The sequence below is a fragment of the Lepus europaeus genome, chromosome 9, assembly GCF_033115175.1.
Source record: "Lepus europaeus isolate LE1 chromosome 9, mLepTim1.pri, whole genome shotgun sequence".
In the NCBI taxonomy this organism is placed as follows: domain Eukaryota; kingdom Metazoa; phylum Chordata; class Mammalia; order Lagomorpha; family Leporidae; genus Lepus; species Lepus europaeus.
Window position 1 is genome coordinate 105,438,395 of NC_084835.1, and position 20,191 is coordinate 105,458,585.

The following is a 20,191-nucleotide window of genomic DNA, read 5'->3' on the forward strand; positions in this document are numbered from 1 at the left end:
CAAAGTCAGCGTGGCCCCAGGGCTCCTCCAAAGTGAGGCGAGTGCCAGGGGAAACAAGGCGAAGAGGCTCAGGGTCCCGGAACTGCGTCCTGGTCCCCCAAACCGTTTGGTCCTGGCAGGGCCGGGTCCAGCACCACTCGTCAAAGGGCCACTGAGAAGCCACCCAGACTGAGCGCACCGAGCTCCGGCAGTCAAGGGAGGAGAGCCGAGTTCTGACAAGGGGCAGTGATGGGTTGACACATCCGGGTCTATTCTCCCGAGTCCCGGGTATCGTCAGGGAGTAAGTCAGCCTGCATGGCTACTCCTGCAGGAATGCTTTCTGAACGGCTCCAAAGTAGGTCAGATACATACACATACATAGATATGCTGGCGCTCACTTCTATCACTCATACCAACAATCTAATAACACAAGTAATTTACATGCAAAGATGGATTGATAGGTTTGTCAATTTCCGGGTGCAGTCAAAAGCCAGTTCTTCCATGCACATGAACCACGACCTTCTGTCTGTCCACAGATCTCGGCCACCCTTCCTCCACTCTCTCAGCTCCAAGCTCAGAAGGCCACCGCCCTCCCAGACCACGCTCCCAGCACCTGCCCCCAGCCAACGGCCCTCGGCCCCAGGCCCCCAGCACCTTACCTTTTTTGAGCGTCTCCCGGGTTTCCTCGGCGTCTCTGTTGGCTCGGTTCTGTTCTGGTTCGAGGGCTGGGCCCTGGTCCTCCAGTTCATCCTCTGTTTCGTCGTCGCTGTAGGGAACCACTTCGTCGTTGGGCTGCGAGTCCTCCTCGAATGTCGTCTCCGAGTCCCTTTCTGTGCTCATCCTGCCGGCGGAGTGCAAGCACCTGGCGGACGAGAAAGGGGGCATTGCAACTCTTGTCGCTGGCCGGCTCCTGCTCGCTCACGTCATCGGACGGACGTGTCCCGGATGTGTCCGTATTTCTGAATAATGACCCCGAAGTTGAATGCAGCATGCAAACAAGAATAAAACATTCACGGCTGACTTAACGCTTGGGTAAGGAAAAAAATATGTAGCTCCAAACCTGTTTTTTTAAGGAAGGGTATACAAACTACTAATATTTCAAAGTGTGAGTTTTATTCCAAGGGAAATTCTTTTAGAGAATCACAAACAATACTTATTAAAATGGAATGAAACAAGACTATAAAATATCCACCAATTATGGCACACGCCATGAGATTAAGTCCTGTTTGGTGAAACAGATTGACCATACACATTGATTTGCCTTGTACATTGTACTAGAACTGACTTTCTTAACTGTGGCCTGCAGTTGGAAGTGGCCGAAGTTGGAGTCCAGTGTTTTAAGATATCCGGTTTCCGGGGTCAGTGTGGGGAGCGGCAAGTTTAGCCACCACTTGCAATGCCAGCATCCCGGATCGGAGCTCCAGTTCAAGCACCAGCTGCCTTGCTTCTGATCCAGCTCCCTGCCAATGTGCCTGGCAAGGCAGCGGGAGATGCCCCAGCGACTCAGACCCCTGCCCTACACGGGAAGCCTGATGGAGCTCCTGGCTCCTGACCCTTGTGGCCATTTGAGGAGTAAACCAGTGGATGGAAAATTTCTCTGTCTCTCCCACTCTGCCTTCTAAACAAACAAACAAAAATTTTAAGGAAATCTGGTTTATGTTCAGGCTAATATTCTGAGCCTTTATTCTGTGACATCGTAAATAAACTCTCAGATGCTCCAACGTTACTAATGACTTCCTGGCAACACTCCCTGGCCTGTCCGTCTTCTTGCCACTGCCAACTCTCTCTATCCAGAGTTTCCTTGTGTGGCTCCAGGTGTACCAAGTGACTCCCCACAAGGGACGAGACCAGCCTTTGTTGTTTCTATTGGGAAAATATTTTTTTTTATTTTTTATTTTTTTATTTTTGACAGGCAGAGTGGACAGTAGAGAGAGACAGAGAGAAAGGTCTTCCTTTTGCCGTTGGTTCACCCTCCAATGGCCGCCGCGGTAGGCGCGCTGCGGCCGGCGCACCGCGCTGTTCCGATGGCAGGAGCCAGGTGCTTATCCTGGTCTCCCATGGGGTGCAGGGCCCAAGCACTTGGGCCATCCTCCACTGCACTATTTACACAAACCTTTGGGTTATGAGAGGAGAGGTGTACAGCCTGGTGTAATTCACACCAGCATCGCACAGCCACGCACTTGGCACCGTCGGTAACAGTTGGGCATGTTGATTTTGTGTGAGCTGCACACCAGGCCCCATTCAGTCCTGCGTGCTGGCTCCCTGATGTCTCCCTGCCCCCTTTGACGAGGGCCATCTCTGTTATCTGCCCAGAACTTGAGGACATGACGTCACTCGCACAGCAATAATTAACATTTTCCAGCAAAAGCAATGGCTTTCTAAGGAGGGATCTTCTGGTTCTGCATCTGTATTATTTATCTTGACTGAGCATAAATTTCCCTAACTGGAACTACTTAGCTGATGGCATGTTTTGGACCAAATCTAGCTCCTTGCACAACTAAAATAATCTTTATACCCACAAATGGCCACTTGAAAAACTTCCAAGGACTTATATGAAGATCTGGGACCAGTTTTACTTATGACAGTAAAACGCACAATTTCATAATATGCCATAATATGCACTTCCTGAAGACCCCTCATATGGATGAACTTTAAAAGCTTTTGCAACAAAATAAACATAATTTACACCACTTTTGACCAACTTTTTGAAGTGCCCCTGTATATTCTTTTAAAAAATTCCCAAACCCTTAAAGACAAAACTTTCAGAACTAAAATAATTGTTTTTTTAATCATGTATTGAGCACCTACTATGTACTGAACAGGGCAATCTTCTGAAGTAGACACTAGCATCCCATCTTACAGGGCCAGCTGGTGAGTGGCACAGTTAAGATCCAATCTCTCCATCATGGGGCACACAAAACATTGAAAAATCTGAAAGCACCATACAGAAACATATTTTCTTGCGATAAAATACACCTAACATGAACTTTACCCTTTTAACCACTGTTACCTGTTGGGATCATTGGCATTAAGTACATTCCATAGAACCGTGTTCATCACCGCTTCCAAAATGGCAAGTCGCTGGATATTACTGGCTTCCCAGGCTAAGACTATCCAGTCTTTCACGGTCGAGAGGAGAGGTAAACACACACCAGGGAACAGATCTGACAGCCTACGTGGATGTGATCCAAGGTCTTCAAGGCTCTGTGGCCCCACCACCCAGCAGACCTGCCCCAGCTGGGTTGGGAAACAGTGGCAATGGCCCCAGATTTTCTAGTGTGTGTGTGTGTGTGTGTGTGTGTGTGTGTGAGAGAGAGAGAGAGAGAGAGAGAGAGAGAGAGAGAGAGAGATCCAGATACGCACAGGAATAAGTTCTCTCTGTGATTCTAGACTACCCAAAGACAAAAGGGAAGCAATCACTTATCTGTAGCCCTGAGAACAGGAAGCTTTGTAGGTGTAAACCATGGGCCCTAGTGGCAGGCAGATATGGTAACCACCTGGATGCGTAGGACCCCGCGGAGCTCCAGCCCATGCCTGGCAGACAGGTGTGCATTTACCCAGCATCCATGAAGCACCTGGGAGGTACAAAGTCCTCCACCAGGCCCTGAGAGCACCATCACTTAGAGACCTGCAGGTTCCTGAGGGCTACAGATTAGCAAGCTCTCAAGGACAGCCCGGAGCAGCAGCTGTTTAGCCTACCTGTTAAGACCCTGAGAAGCCATGGTGGAGTACCCAAGTTCAATGCCGGGTTCAGGGTCCTGATCTTAGCTAAGGCAGTCCCAGTGAAGACTCAAGAAAACAGGTCCCAGCCCCCCACGTGGGAGACCTGTCTGAGTTTCTGGCTCCCCACTGTGGCCTGAGCCCAGCTCCAGGTGTCGTGGGCCTTTAGCGAATGAACCAACAGATGAGAGATTTTATTTTTTTCTCTAAAACAAACAAAGGAAAAGACAGCCTGGGGCCAGAGCAAGGCCAGTCTTGCCTGCCCCCAGCCCCTCCCCTCCTGGTGGGTTCCTTCCTTCCAGGGACCTCCCTCTACTCCCTACCACCCATCTCGGGACCACTAGAGTCAGGTCCTCCTCCTGCCTGGGCCCTTTCCGTGAACTGGGGAGGGAATGGCTACCCAGCCCCCCTCCCATTTGTGTGTTGCAGCCCTGGCCAGCCACCCTGATGGTGTTTGGAGACAGGGCCTTTGGGGAGGTAATGCAGGTTAAATGGGGTCATCAGGAAGGGGCCGTAACCCCTCGGCCTGGTGTCCTTCCGGAACAGGAAGTGGCAAAGGGCTCACTCTCCCCTTCTGTGCGTGCAGAGGAAAGGCCGTGGGCGAGCACAGGCGAGGGCCAAGCTGCCCAGGCGCCAGACAGAGGACTCGGCAGAAACCAGCCCTGCTGGCGCCTCAGTCGGGGATGTGCTGTCTCCGAGCCACGGTGCTTTGGCTATGGCTTCCCACCATAAAGGGAAGCCCACGTCTCCCCGTGCACTCAGCTCTGCAGCCTCCTCCTTGCTCACCACTCCTCAGTGCCCCCACGGCCCTGCTGTTAGTTTCTTAAGCAAGGGAAGCCTTCCCTGCCTCAGGGCCTTTGCACATGCTCTTCCTGCTGCCTGAAATGCTCTCTTCCCAGTTCCTTACGTGATTGCTATTTTTGATTCTTTAGATCTCAGCCTTAATGATCCCTTCCACAGATGGCGTGGAGCAGGCACCTGCCCTCCTCTTCCTTCACCACTGCTGACCTCGTATTTTTGTTTTGTTCCCAGCATTCAGCATGATTTGTAAATACACATTTACTAAGTGTTCATCCCATCTCCCACTAGACCACAAGATCTTCAGAGCACAGGCCGGTCTGTGCACACTTGGTACATAACACAGGGTTGACATTTGAGATCTGAAGAACAAGCAAACAAACATTCCGCAAAATGCTCGCGGGCCTGGAGGGTTGCCTAACATCCAGGTTCTTTGTCCTCTCTGCACCGTTCATGCCCACCACCCAGGAGCAGAGTTGGCTGCGGCACACCGGATAGAAGCCATCGGGCAAGAAGCACGAAAACCAAAACCACTGGGCTCGTAAGTCACCCAAACTGGGCCTCTCAGGAGCCTGACTCATTCCAGACCACCCAAAAGCTGTCACCCACGGTTTACCACGCACGTTGAAACTGTACCAGTCTAGGGGAAGGCCCCAAAGGTGAGGACCTGCCTCCGTCTGCCACACGGGAGATGAAGTTTGGCCCACAGCCCGTTTTTGTAAATAAAGTTTTACTGGGAACATGTTCTTGCCCATTTCTTACTGTATTGTCTATGGTTGCTTTTGAGCTTCGACATCAGGGCTGGATACAGTCGTTACCATAGAAACCACAGGGCCTCAAAGCATAAAATATTTACTGTCTGGCCTTTTACAGAAAACGCCTCGTGACCTCTGGATTAAAATGAAAGCTAATAAGAGACAGCAACAAAACAAACGGTCAGCACAGCCAGATAGAGTTGGAATTGACCTGGGAATGGGAAATAAGCTACAAGGTGTAGTGAGGAAATATTCCTCAAGAAGACAAGTGCACTACTCATTAGGGCGTGGCGCCCCTCCATCTGTCCTATAGCTACTTGCCTAGGGAAGACACACAGCTCCAAATGCCTAAGGGGCAGCATGCCAGCACCTCCCCTTCCAACAAGGACACTGTGGTCATACACCCTGTAGCACACACCTGTGCCCAGTTTCAAGATGATGTCATACCTACAATCTGCATGTTTATCTCAAAACATTGAAAAGAAATGAATAAACATTATAGCAAGTGAGTGACAGATGTATCAGTATTTTGTAAAAAGTTCATCAAGGTGGGGCCGGCACTGCGGTGTAGTAGGTTAAGCATCTGCCTGCAGCACTGGCATCCCATATGGGAACAGGTTCGAGTTCCACCTGTTCCACTTCTGATCCAGCTCCCTGTTGATGGCCTGTGAAAGCAGTGGAAGGTGGCCCAAGTGCTTGGGCCCCTGCACCCACATTGGAGACCTGGAAGAAGCTCCTGGCTCCTGGCTTCAGGTCGGCACAGCTCCAGCCATTGTGGCCATGTGGGGAGTGAACCAGTGGATGGAAGACCTCTCTCTCTGTCTCTCCCTCCCTGTGTCTGTAACTATGCTTCTCAAGTACATAAATAAATCTTTTTTAAAAAATCACCAATGTAACTTAGCTTTCAAGTATTTTTCTGGTTACATAATTTTTTTTCCAAGATTTATTTTTTTATTTGATAAGCAAAGTCAGGGAGAGAGACGGAGAGAAAGGTTTTTCATCTGCTGGTTCACTCCCCAAATGGCTGCAATTAGAGCTGGGCCAATGTGAAGCCAGGAGCCAGGAGCTTCTTCTGGATCTCCCATGTGGGTGCAGGGGACCCAAGCACTTGGGTCATCTTCCACTGCTTCCACAGGCTATCAGCAAGGAGCTGGATTAGAAGCGGAGCAGCCGAGACACCAACTGGCACCCATTTGGTTTGCTAGTGCTGCAGGCGGGGGCCTAACCTACTGCACCACAGCACTGGCCCCAGCCACATAATCTTCAGAAATTATCCTTATTAGCCTGGATATCCAGAACACCTACGTGGTTTCATTGTTGGGGGGTAAGATCCAAGCTGTCATGTAAACATATCACACTTAAAAGGTACACTCTGGTTTTTTAAAATGAAACCTTAACTTCAGTGTTATAATAAATGTTATGAGTTTATCAAGCAAATGTGTAATTCTACATTGAAAGAAGTAAACAATCACCCTGACCGGTAATACAAACAAATGGGCTTAATTACAATCAAATCCACAGCCACCCTCATCCCCTATTATCCCAGAAGGGATGGCAAGAATTTGTCACCTTCTAGGACTGGCACTTAAAATAGCTCAGGCACAAGGTCACCACAGGGTGGACAAAGTCGTGGTTAGGAAGGGGGTGGGCATGCGGTTTTTATGCAATAAGAATAGGACAGCAGGAAACAGAGACGGGAAGGGTCAGCTCAAGGTGGCTAAATGTGCAAAAGGCCACGGGGAAACGGGAAACGCAGCTGAGGGCAGCCTGCCCCAGCGCCCAGCACGAGGGAGGCTCCCGTGCCAGTTCCGCTCCTCCTGAGACCCAGGCTCCTCGCTGGCCGTCACCAAGGGAGGAGGCAGCACGAATTGCTGGTCTGGGCTCTACTTTCAGGAGTTTAGCACATGGATGTATTATTTAACATTTGAAGGCTTACTTTTCCCATCTGCTAAAAATAATAAGAGGGAAGGATACTCCTTTTCCAATATTCTAAGGGTTAATTTACATAACTATTGTGAAAGCCCCAAGCAGTTCCGGCTGGAGAGTGGATTGACAGAAGTGTTAAATTCTAGCACCTTCTCCCTCTTCTTCAAAGATAAAGACTTTGGGGGCTGGAGCAGGGGTGCTGTGGATTAAGCTGCCGCCTACCATGCCAGCAGCCCATATCAGAGCACTGGTTGGAATGCTGGATGCTCCGCTCCCAATCCAGCTCCCTGCTAATGCACCTGGGGAAAGCAGCAGAGGATGGCCCAAGTGCTTGGGCTCCTGTATCCACATGGGAGACCTGGATGGAGTTCTGGGCTCCTGGCTTGGGCCTGACCTAGCAGTAGATGGGTGCCTGAGCTCACACACACACACTCTCTGCCTTTCAAATAAATCTTTTTTAAAAATAGAAGAGAAGAAAGATTTTCAAGACAAGGACTCAAAAGCCAAAAGGAGGGAACTCAGGGCCCTGCACTCCAGCCCTTATTTGCTGGTCCCAGAGCCAGCCACGCTACTGTAACACGCAGGACTAGGGAGCCATCTGCTTAGTGGAGCCAAGCCTCAAGAGAGCAGGGATCTGAAAGAGTAGGAGCCAAGGGGTGCCCTTTCTACCAGAGCTCCACATTGGGATTTCTGCATCTGGATTTCCAAACTTGACCCTCTAACACCCATCGCTTGGCAGCTCTGGAAACGCGGCCACTGAACAGCCATGAAGGAAAGATGGGTGGAATCTTTTGTTCCCTTTGGGGGGGAGCAGTTGTTGCAGGGAGAGAGCAAAAAGGAACTCAGGAAATACAGTGCGTTGCTTCCGCCTTTGCAAATATAGACGCTGAAGTCAGAAGCAGGGACAACACATACTTTTGTTGCTGTCACAAGGCTTCTAGATGAAGCAAAAGAAGTTGCATTTTGCCACTCCTGGAACACCGTCTGTATGCACAGTTACGGGGTGGGGTGGAAGACCCTGTGGCCTGTGGGTTGTGACTAGGGGATGACATCTCTGCCATAATTTGTGTTTTGTGTCCAGGGAGAGCCCAGTTTAGAAGATTTCTGATACAAAAGAAAGACTATTTCTGAAATGTGCTTTCTCATTTCATTTGCTTATTAATATTATTAAGGATAATGTTGTAAAATATTTAACATAACATGTATCCCCACATGGTGGGGGGGGGCTTGAAAAAGTTACTGGAAAAAACAGAATTGAGAAAGCTTATTTTGGTGCTGGCGTTGTGGCATACTGGGTTAAGCAGCCCCCTGCAGTGCCAGCATCCCATATGGGCACTGGTTTGAGTGCTGGCTGCTCCACCTCTGCTCCAGCTCCCTGCTAATGCACCTGGGAAAGCAGCGGAAGATGGCTCGGGCCTTTGGGTCCCTGAATGCATGTAGGAGACCCAGAAGAAGCTCCTGGCTTTGGCCTGGCCCAGCCCCGGCCATTGCGGCCATCTGGGGAGTGAACCAGCAGATGGAAGAGATTCATTCATTCTCTCTCTCTCTCTCTCTTCCTTCCTCCCTCCTTCCCTCTGTTACTCCGAAATAAATATTTTTTACAAAGTTTATTTAGGGGTCTAGGTTTGTGGTACAGCAGAATAACCCAATACTTGTGCAGTTGGCATCCCATATGAGCATCAGTTTGAGTCCTGGCTGCTTCTACTTCTGCCCCAGCTCCCTGCTAAGGCATTTGGGAAAGCAGCAGCAGAAGATGGCCCCAAGTGCTTGGGCCTCTGCACCCATGTGGAAGATGGAGCAGATGGAGTTCTTGGCTCCTGGCTATGGCCTGGCTCAGTCCCAGCCATTGTGGCCATTTTGGGAGTAAACTAACACGTGGATGGTCTCTCTCTGTCTCTGTCTTTTCCTCTAACTCTGCCTTTCAAATAAATAAATAAGTTTAAAAAAAAAAAAGTTTATTGTTATAGAAAAAAATTTTTTAATCCATAGTTTTTTTCATCATGCACAGTTGCATGAGCTGTCTGATTTCTGTATGTTCTATGCTAGGCATGTTTTTTAATGATCTGTTCCATACTAAATAGAATAAACTAGAACTATGGCAGGCAGAAGCCAGCCCTGGTCTTCACACCCCTGTAGAAGCCTCTCCTGGTGAGTGTGGGGTGGACATGGAACCTTGCTTCCAACAACAGAACATGGCACAGGCAATGGATGCCACTTCCTAAATTAGGTTGCAAAAAACCACGCCCTCCCTCTCGCCAGCTGCTCCTCTCCCCTTCCTGGCTGTGATGAAGCAGCTGCCGAGGAGAGAGGCTCAGACAGAGATCAAAGGGGCCTCTGTCCAATAGCCAGGGAGGACGGGGGGCCTCGGTCCAACACCCTTGAGGAGATGGATTCCACCAATCACAGACACTCAGATCCCTCCTCAGCCACGCCTTCAGATGAGCTCCCAGCCCCGGCTGACCGCTCCACTGCAGCATCATGGGACCCCCTGCGCACAGGGTCCAGCAGAGCTGTGCTCAGACACCTGGCCCATGGCAGCCACGAGATAACACGAGTGTGCCGGGGTAATTTGTTACACAGCAACGGATCACTAACACACATGCCACTCACCACAGTACTGCCAGGGGGAGTTACCGCGTGCAGCCACCGTCATTCCCAGGTCGTTCCACAAAACTTTTCCCCACTCCTAACAGGCCGCACAGATCTCCATTATCTGGTTAGTCCAGACGCACCTCACACCCTGTTTGGAACTTGCCCAATATCCTTGAAAGTACTTGACGAGCCCGATGACACTTGTAATTAGATGAGGAATCTCATTAAGCAAGAGGAATAATGCTATCTCAGATCTAGATGAGATTCAAGTTTTATACCGTTATGGAAACATAATTACCGTCTCTAGCACACGCAGGGTCACTTTTTTTTATTTCCTCCCCAATCGACGCTTGTCAAGCAAAAGCAAAGGGGTTGCTAATGTCCCTGCCGCAGGGCAGGGCAGCCAGGACCTTCGCTGGTGACGTCATCACACCGATTGCCAAAGAACTCTCCTGAGAGTTGTCAGGCACCGGCCCTGCCAATGAGAAAACGGAGGTGCTAAGGAGCCTGCCCGCTGCTGCTTGGCCCTGAGGTGGTAACTCCGTGTCTTAGTCTGCCTTCCGTGGCCATAACTGAACAGCACAGGCTGGGTCATGTATAAAACCAGCAAACATACTTCCTACAAGTTCAGGAGGCTGGGAAGGCCAAGGTTGAGGGGCTGCAGCCAATGAGAGGCTTCTTTTTGGGGGCACGCTCTGCGGAGTCCCCTGGCAGTGTAGAACATCACAGGGTGAGACACAGCGAGCTTGTTCCTTAGAGCACCTGTCTTCCTCTTACAAAGCCGCTGATGCAATGGTGGGGCAGGGGTGGGGGGGCTCCTCTCAGAGCCTCATCTAATCCAACGTCCCCTCCTCCAAACACCACATGACTCTGGGGATTAAGTTTCAACATGAGTTCTGGAGGGCATTGCTAGACCAGGACTATCAGGTTGAACTCAGGCCTTCTCCCCACACCCTGGGGCTCTGTGTTACACGGGGTGTGTGTAGTGTGTGCACCTGGAGTTAGACCAGAATTTAAGCTCTGGCCAGGAAGCATCAGAGCCAGCTCCCTCCTTACACATACTTGCTTGGGACAACTGCAGTCTCCAGAGAAACTTAAGCAAGCAATGAACTTGACCAGCAACACAGATCAAAGCTTGGGGACCACAGGCAGGGGTTATACAACGTGAAGTGCTTCTCCATCTATACCACTTCCATCAACCATTATTTCCTAGGTATTTCTGAGCTGGGCGCTGGGGGAGTCACAGAACTCAGGGTGGATGGAGAGAGTGTTTCTGGAGCCCAGGCACCCGCCCAGATGAAATGGAAAGGCTGGCTGGAGCGAGAGCAACCACGGGACACATCTGCCCAGGGTAGAAATGTGATCTGCACGGGGCTCCTCTGACGGAGGCACCACTGTGGGTGGCCGGGAAGGTGCCAGCCGGGCAGGGCAACCGTTCAGAAGCCCATGGGACGCTCAGCATCTCCAGGTCACTGTAAAATCAAGTGGCTCTGTGCCAGTGGTGTCTGCGGCAGCCACACTCGGCCACAACGGTGTGGGCGTGGGCGCAGCTGTGGCAGGAACTGAACGCAGGCTGGAGTGCGGGTGGGGGTCGCTCGAAAAATGTGTTTAAAATTAAGACAGGGTGGAGCCACCATTCCTTTGTCTGGAAAACTAAGAGAGAAAGGAAACAAAAGGCTGGGACCTGTTCCCATGGGGGAATAATATCAGAGTTTCCCACAGGTTTATTTTGGAGGTTCAGCTTCCAGCCACGACATACTTTTGTAGGAAATAATGAAAGTTATCAGGAGAAAAGCATGGTTATCTTTACACTCGAGTTTCATCCTGACTCGTTAGGGACAGTGGCTCTGTTTTACTCTATTATGATTGCTGCTATAATTAGGTTTTACATTATTATATTTTCAGGGACTATGAAATCATCGGGGCTTTGAAACTGATAGCCACCTGGGAGGAAACGCTCCCAGGCAAAATAAGCCTGTTGAGTTGACTTGTTTTAATGTTACAGGAGTCAGCAAGCTGTTGAAATAGAGGACACCCCAGGAAGACCTGAACACCGACACAGCTGCCCAGAATTCAACATAAACCCTACAACTTGAAATGTGCAAAGAGTCTGTTTATACGCCCCATCTGGACTTAGTAGGAACAGCTGGTATCAACAAAACAGTAGTAAAAAGTGCAGATTTTCTAAGTAAATAAGAATGAGAAACACAGAGAGGGAAACTTACTCTCACCAATCATCAGAGAAAGGCAAATTGATGAAAACCCCACACTGTTTCATGCCTAAGTTAACAATATTCAATGACTACATCTAACGCTGACTGTGCTAGCGCATTTTCCCTCTCCCCTCTTACTCTGCAGCTGTCTGCTGTTAGCAGTGAATTCAACCCATTCTTTATGGAAAGCAATAGAGCAACATTTCATGGACCAAGAGCACTACAGATATTAAGTACATTTGACCCAATAGTTTCATTCCCAGACACTTATCCAAAAGAAATAATTTAACCGAAGGAACTCTATACAATTGTCATTATCGTTAGCAAGGAAAAGCAGAAATGGAACCTACTTAAAAAGCAACAGGGTAGCAGTTGTATGAATTGTGATCTTGGTGCTGCCATTAAAAATGACAGCTGGAGAAATGTGGGAAATGTCGCCTAGAATGAAGTGCGTGCGTGGTGGGGAGAGGGAGGAGGCAGAAGCCAGAAGTGTGTCCTTTTACTGCAGCTCTGTAAATGGTACGTTTGTGTATTTTGGAAAGGAATATGTGCACTGAGATGCTCTGTGTGTTTTTCTTTCCAAAGCAGCCAGCAATTGACAATCCCTGCTCACTTACTCTATCCAGACTGCTGGGCAGTCCCTTCTGTGCTGGGCACAGCTCATAAAATCCTCCCAATACGCCCCAGAGGAAGGGATTGTCCTCACGTTTGCAGGCTGGGGTGGGTTAGAGTTCTCCAGGGCTGGACGGTCAGGATCCAATCAGGTGTGTGTATGCCCCAAATCTCAGGATTTGTCACATCGCTGTTGTAAGAGGGAGAAAAGTGGTTGGAGGGGAATTTGAAAAGTTCATGGAAACATGAAATTAAAAGATGTGTGTATTTTAGTCAACAAAAATCCTATCCCAGTCAGAATAATTTCAGGGGCCAACACTGTGGCACAGTGGGTTAAGCCACAGCCTGCAGCTCCGGCGTCCCATATGGGCACCGGTTGGAGTTCCAGCTGTTCCACTTCTGATCCGAGGCCTGCTAAGGCCCTAGGAAGATAGCCAAGTGCTTGGGCTCTCGCACCTGCGTGGGAGACCTGGAAGAAGTTCCTGGCTCCTGGCTTCACATGGTCTAAGCTCTGGCCATTGTGGCCATTTGGGGAATGAACTGGTGGATGGAAAATCTCTCTGTGTCTCTCTATATATCTGTATCTATATATCTATATCTATCTATATCTGCTATTCTCTCTGTAACTCTGCCTTCCAAATAAATAAATCTTTTCTAAAAAATTAAGGATAATTTCAATCAATAATTGTCAAATCAATGTACAAAAAATGTTGAGATCCATGCACAGTTTTTTTTTTTTTTAACACATTTTCATCGTGTGTTTTGAGACCCCCTTACCTACCACCCTGTCTTTCACGTCATTCTCTCTCTTGGCAATGACTACAAGAACCAGACGACAGCACGAAGTGAGTTACTTTTGTCCTGGGTTCAGGGCGTGCATGTCAGGGCAGGACAGATGAAAGCAGCCACATTTTGTCCTTCACATTGTACCTGCCAGTGCATCAGCAAACACTGGATGCCGACTTTCTCCAAAGATCATGAGCTGCATAGAATTGCACTTGAGTGCATTTTTCCCCAAGGGCACCCACTGGTCTATACCTTGCTCCAGTGGACTCCAAACCATGGACCCGCATTAAACCATGGGGCTTGTTGCATTAAGGACAATGGATCTTAGAGTGCCCTGCGTGGAACTCCAAGGACAACGGCAATTTTGATAAATCAGTAGTTTTCCTTAGTGATCCACACCCAGAGCTGAGTCCAATGGAAAATACAAACAAATCCTCTAAAAATCCCCCCAGACACCTTTTCATTTGCAAATATGTTCTCATTTCTCAGGTGTTTATACACAAAGTTTAAGTGGATGCTACGTATGATTGGCACATCAAGTCTGATTAAATCGCCTACTTGCTATCCTTGTTCCACACAGCCAGGCTCCGTGTCTGAGAAGTAGCCACACCTTTGCTCTCCTTCCACCCAAGAGTTAACACCTTCACAGATCCCACAGCCCAGCAGTTGAATGGACGAGGGCCACGTCCAGATTTTTAATCCCTGTCCCTCTGCTGTGTTTGAAGTTGGCTTAGAGACCTCAGATCACAAACTTCCAAGACAATGGCGTTCACCCCTCAGTTTTGGCCCCAGATTACACTGCAAACACTTGGTTAATATTTTATGTATCTCTTGGAAATGCCTGCATGCAGCCTGAAAAGTCTGTAGCTCCCTACCGACAGTCAGCAATTCTGACCCCGGGCTCTGTTTTCAGGTTCCGAACAACGAAGGGCAGGATGTGGAAGCTTCTCCAACGGATCTCAGAGGTTTAAGGACTTAGATAACGAGGGGAGTATTTTTAGAAGTTCACGGGAAATGTATTATGAAGAAACAATGCATAGATAAAAAAAGATTGCCCCAAGATACACTTCGTTCAATTTCATTTTTCAGGAACTTTCGGAAGTAAACTTGCATTTTGAAGATAGGGCTCTGACTCTCCCTGTGTTATCCTGGGATAGGGGTGGTGAACGTTCTCCGGGAGCTCACGGCACCTTCCACACATCAGACTCCGAGCTAAGCACAGGACATGCATTGCAGTCGTCCAGGGTCACCTCACAGAGGTGGCAACGGACAAGAAGAGAGGTTGGGTGCGTTGCCCAAGGACATGTAGGCGGTGACTGGAAGAAAATTCGCACTTGAAAGTTCCTGCTCTTAATCACTACACTCCCTGCCTTAATTGTACCTAATTAGCTCACGGTGGGGTAAGTGGAGAAGATAAAATTTATCCGATGAGCAGCTGAGGGCACAGTCCAATTCACAGTGGGGTCAGATGGGGCGCCCTCCACCCTGACTTCCTCTCCTCTCTCTACTTGGGTTGACCTCAAGGGAAGAGGGAGGAAAGGAAACGACACAGAAGTCAGTGGCAGCACACACGTGTTCCCCAGGCCAGAGCAGGACCCAGTCTCCAGCGACAGGAATCGTCCTCTGCCCTTTCTCTGTATGCAGGAGGCAGAGACGCTCCAGCTGCCTGCCTCCTGCTGCAGTTTCTAGTGACCAGACCCCTTGCAGCCCCTGGCCAGGCCCCACACCCACTGTGCAGCTTCCCACAGTGTCCCTGGGCAATGCTCCTTAGCAGAGCCCCTGGAGCAAGAGGACCCAGAGGGTCGGGTGCCATCACTCTGCAATGTGACTGCAGAGACCCACAGGAGCTCTCCTGGAAGAGCTGCCCCGTGCAGATAGAAACTGGCCCAGCCCACCCTCCCGGGGAACCAAGGATGAGAGGTCATGGGATGCCTCCAAACCCCCACACCAGTCAGGGACCAGGCTGCCTCTGGGGGCAGGGTCCTACAGAGGGGAGGGTGTGGGTGTGGGGTGGGGGGTGGTCAGCAACTTGCAGACAATAAAGGAATATACTGTCTGTAGAAAACTCAAACAATAACAAAGCCATAAAAACCATCTGCTCTTTATTAGCCAGCCTCACAGGAACTGGCACTGTCATGACAAAATACTCTCCGAAGACTCCTTTGGCTGCAGTTGCTGTCCAGCTCTAGTAAATCATATTTCAAATATGCACCCTTAAAATTACTCATCTATCACACACAGAGGACTCTGGGAAGCTGATTCTGAGAACCACTGGTCCACAGAGCACCCAGCATGGGTTCTGGGGCACATGCTCCTGCCAGTGTGGGATTCACCGGCTCCCGCTTCTAGTGGCCAGAGGTCTCCAAGCCCCTAGCATTACATATGCTTTCATTTTATGCACTAGATTCAAAATAAACAATAAAGAACGAAAATCAGAAGGGGGAAATAAAACCCAATTTAAAAAATAAAGGATGTTTACATGAAATCTTTCACCCCCCCCCCCATGACTACACCGAAGATTTTTTTCTTCTTTTTTTTGGTATCAAAGTTTTAAAAAGTGAAATATATAGAGACTTCTTATATATCTCCAAGTAATTCAAAACAAATTCAAGGTCTGTAAATCCTGCCCGGGTTTCTTTTCTGATCATTATTATTCATTCGTCTTGTGATTGGCAACTGAAAATAATTTTGCCTTATGTCTGCCCACCCCCCCACTGCTGCCAAAAAAAAAAAAAAAAGTCATCCACTGAGTGTCAGACACTCAGGATATGCCACATGGGCCGGTCTCCAATGCACAGACTTTAGCTCCGTCCCCCGTGTCACAGGCGAGCTAGGGGTTGATTTATATCCCTCCAAATTCCTACAGTAAAGTCCCAAGCCTCACATCTTCAGAGTGTGACCTTATTTGGAAACAGGGTCACTGCAGACGTAATTAGTTAAGATGAAATCATTAGCATGGGACCTAATCCAATAAGACTGATGTCCTTATAAAGAGTGGAAATTTGGTCACAGACACACAGGGAGGCAGTCACGTGAAGACAGGAGTGAAACTGCCCAGGCCAAGCATCCCCAGAAGCTGGGAGACATGTCTGGAGCTGACCCTACCCTAGCAACCTTCAGGGAGAGCCCTGTCCTGCCAACACCGTGTTCTTGGATTTCCAGCCTGGCTGTACACTCGGAGGGGCCTTTGAAATCCCTTACTTCCTGCAAACAGAGGATGCTACATTCAGATGCTGCAAACTTGTTACTCTGTGTCTTTAATCTCAGTCCCCACCTTTGTGCAAACAAAGGAAAAGCTGTGGCTAGCTGTTGTAACCAATGATGTAATTAAAACCTAACTGAGTGTGTTTTCCCTTTCAATTGTCTGAAGGTAAAACATGTTGTTATTTTGCAGTTTACTCAGTTTCAAGAGCTATTTGTAGGGAATAATCTGAAGCAACAACTTGGTATTTAATTCAAATAAGGGCAGGGCGCTCCAATAGGGATAAGTAATGCAAGCCTTGTACAAACATTTCCTCTCCTTTGCATTTTAGGAGAAAACAGACACCCATAAACATGCACCCAGCATTTACTAAAAGACCTTCAAAATGTTGTGTGCTTTTAAAGAAGTGCCAATTCAATAAACTTTCTACTCCACCTCTGAAAAACCATGGCCTAGGAAAAATGCCGATTCATTCCAGAACTTGTTTTCTGCTATGATATTTTCTGCTTTCAATCAATATTTGCGTCCTCTTTAAAATCTCTATGTACCTTCTTTTGGGAAAAGTAGCATGTGGTGATGAGGGCTTAAGTTTGATGTACCAATACTTATCCCACCCCACCCCCCCACAGAAAGATATGTAGTACTGAGAGAATACATTTTTTAAGCTCCAAAATGAAATAAAATGTAAAGCAATCAACTAAAATAGTTGTGACTATTTTTGCTCTTTTTTATTCCCTAGACATCCATTTCCTACACAATGAAAATGATTTTCCTGAACGCGACTGGGCTCAAATATCAAAGAAATAACACTCCTTTAATCCTATTATTTTTATTATTTATAATTTTTATCTATTAATAGTATTATAAATTCATAATAGTTAACAAGCGACTGAAGCAAAAAACATAGCCCAAATGAAGGTGTTATGAGGTCAAGCCATGTCATAGACCCGAGTTGTGTAAGGAAGATCAGTCTTTTGCTTAGAAAACAAGGCTCACTGGTTTGTCCCCTGTAGGTCTGAGGTGGAAGCAGCTCTGTACCTTCCACTCCACCCCCGCCCTCCTGAGTAAACCCTCAATGAATCAATGCCAGGGATACATTCCCAACAAGGAACCAATTTAACTGGCCTGAACTTGATATTTCAATGCATTAATCCTCTTGACTTCCTGGGAGGGGGGGTCTTCTTAAAAAGAAAGAAAAAATGGAATTAGTATAGGAATAAAAGTGTTGAGAGTAAATGAGGTGTCTAAGAAATCGACAACTCAGCACCAAAGTCAAGAATACATCCAGAATGCCTGCACCGGGCTCAGGTCAAACACTGAGAAGCCTTCACATGCCACATGGATTTGAACTTGACTTTAGCTGTTTGCAGCTAATCTTTTCAAACACACTTTAGAAGCATTCCCAGCAGACTGTGTTCTGGATTTACATAATGCCGCCTCTTCAAATGCTTCAGCTTCAAGACACCTGTGCTCACTTGGCCTCCCCATCAATAAAAAGCTGAGCTACCTCCAAGTCTCAGAGTTGGTGTTTCAGCCAGGCCACCTCCCAGTACTGCCCAGCACCGGCTGCCACACCAATCCACACTCAGAGTCCAAATTTACTCTTTTCTTTATTTGAAAAGCAGGAAGACAGAAAGACAGATGGACAGACAGACTTCCCATTCGTGGGTTCACACCCCCAAATGCCTGTAGCATCTTGGGCTGGACTGGAAGTGAAGCCGGGAACTCAATCCAGTCTCCCATGTGAGTGGCAAAGACGCAGATACTTAAGCCCCCACTGCTGCCTCCAGAGTGTGTCAGCAGGTAACTGGGATCTGGAGGGGAGCCAGGTATGGAATCCAGGCATTTTGGTGTCTTAACGGCTATGCTAAGCACCTGCTCCAAGTAGCTACTGTTCCTCCTCTATCTTAGAGATCTATCCAAGGTGAATTTGTACCTTAATTTTCCAGAGTCTAAACCTTACACATAGAAACAGTATTGCTCTAATGCTGTTGTAGCTAACTGCCCAAGTTTATGTGTATCACAAGGATGTAAAGTTACAAATGCTTGTTACGTCTTCAACATCAGTAACAGGCTACGGATTAGAAAACAAGTTTGAATCACATATAGAGTACAATGCCACTCCACATACTCTGAAATGAATCAATGAGTCACAAGAAACGCCTGCCATTGGTCAGCTGTGGCTCTGTTGGAGCTCAGGTTGTCTTCAAAAACGAGGGACTGAGGTGGATCTTTGTTCTAACAGTGAAGATTCCACTGTCAACACACCTTTTAATAAAGAACGCCAAATGAAGACTCAGGCTCAGAATTCAATGGGATCTCCTGGTTCGCAGAGCTCGTAAGTCCAGGAACCAGAACCAGATCTTCACACCCGAATCCAAGGCTGCACCCCTTCCCTTGATCACGTGGCCTCCCGCCTCCAGGGCTTCTTTCTGAGAACTCTATTTCCTGGATGAAAATGACTTCAAAACCACAAGAGGGCGGAGCACATGAAAGACCTCAATTAAGAGTCAGACATTTGGTGTAGCAGTCAAGACCCGACTTGCGACACCTGCATCTCATATCGATATTAGAGTGCCTGGATTTGGGTTTGAGTCCTGGCTCCTCTTCCCATGCCGACTCCCTGTTAATGCACACCCCGGGAGGCAGTAGTGCTGGGTCCAGTTGTTGGGTCCCTGCCATCCATGTGGGAGACCCAGGCCGAATTCCCAGCTCCTGGCTCTTGCAGGTATCTGGGGAGTGAAGTACTAGATGGAAGATCTATACATATCCATCTCTGTTTCTGTGCCTGTACCTTCCAAATGAACATGTTAAAAATAAATAAGACCACATTAAAACTATCAAAAAATAAGTATCCTTCCTGTGTCATGAAGTAATTGTGTGTCACAGCCAAAACCTTAGCTACTTAAATGCAAAGTCTTGCTTTCCTTGATGCCTGCTTAGCAAATCACCTTTATCATGGTATAGACAAGGGAAACAAAAAAAAAATTTTAAAAACTAAGTTAAATGGAAGGATGCACTGGCTGAGTTTGTTCTGAAATAAAGGGGAGAGGAAGGTAGGAAACAGACAGAAGTAGGAAAGATTGGTTGTGACCATGAACAAGGGAGGTTCATTATACTACTGCTTCTCCTTTTATATATGTTTGTGATTTTTCTTAATTAAAACAACTGGGGCAGACATTGTGAGCAGCTGGTTAAGCCATGCCTTGGGATGCTGGCATCCCATATTAGAGCTCTGCTTGAAGTCCCACTGCTCTGCTTCCAACCCAGCTTCCTGTTAATATGCCCAGGAGGCAGTAGATGATAGCTCAAGTGCTTGGGCCCCTACCACCCACAAGGGAGACCCAGATGGAGCTCCTGGCTCCTAGCATGGCACAGGCCTGTCTGTTGCAGGAATTTGGGGAGTGAGCCACCAAATGGAAGCTCACTCTCTTCCTCTCCCTCTTTCTTGCTGTCACTCTCGCTCTGTCCCATCCAAGTAGCTGCAAAAATAAACATACTTTTACAAAAAAGAAGGAAACCAAAAGCTATCCTTCAAATAAACCAGTGTTAACGTGAGGTCACCAACCTATGCAGCACACGCACTAAGCCATAACACAGGTCTGCCA

General features: G+C 48.1%; 1 protein-coding gene across 1 annotated transcript in view; it reads right to left on the reverse strand.

The window, feature by feature from the left end:
* The window catches only part of ATP8B1 (ATPase phospholipid transporting 8B1), a 126,292-nt gene that overhangs the window by 68,220 nt on the left and 37,881 nt on the right, over positions 1 to 20,191 (reverse strand). Inside the window, exon 2 of the mRNA XM_062201728.1 lies at positions 639 to 841. Coding sequence (XP_062057712.1) covers positions 639 to 819 — 181 coding nt within the window. The 5' untranslated portion in view covers positions 820 to 841. The remainder of the gene's footprint in view (positions 1 to 638; positions 842 to 20,191) is intronic.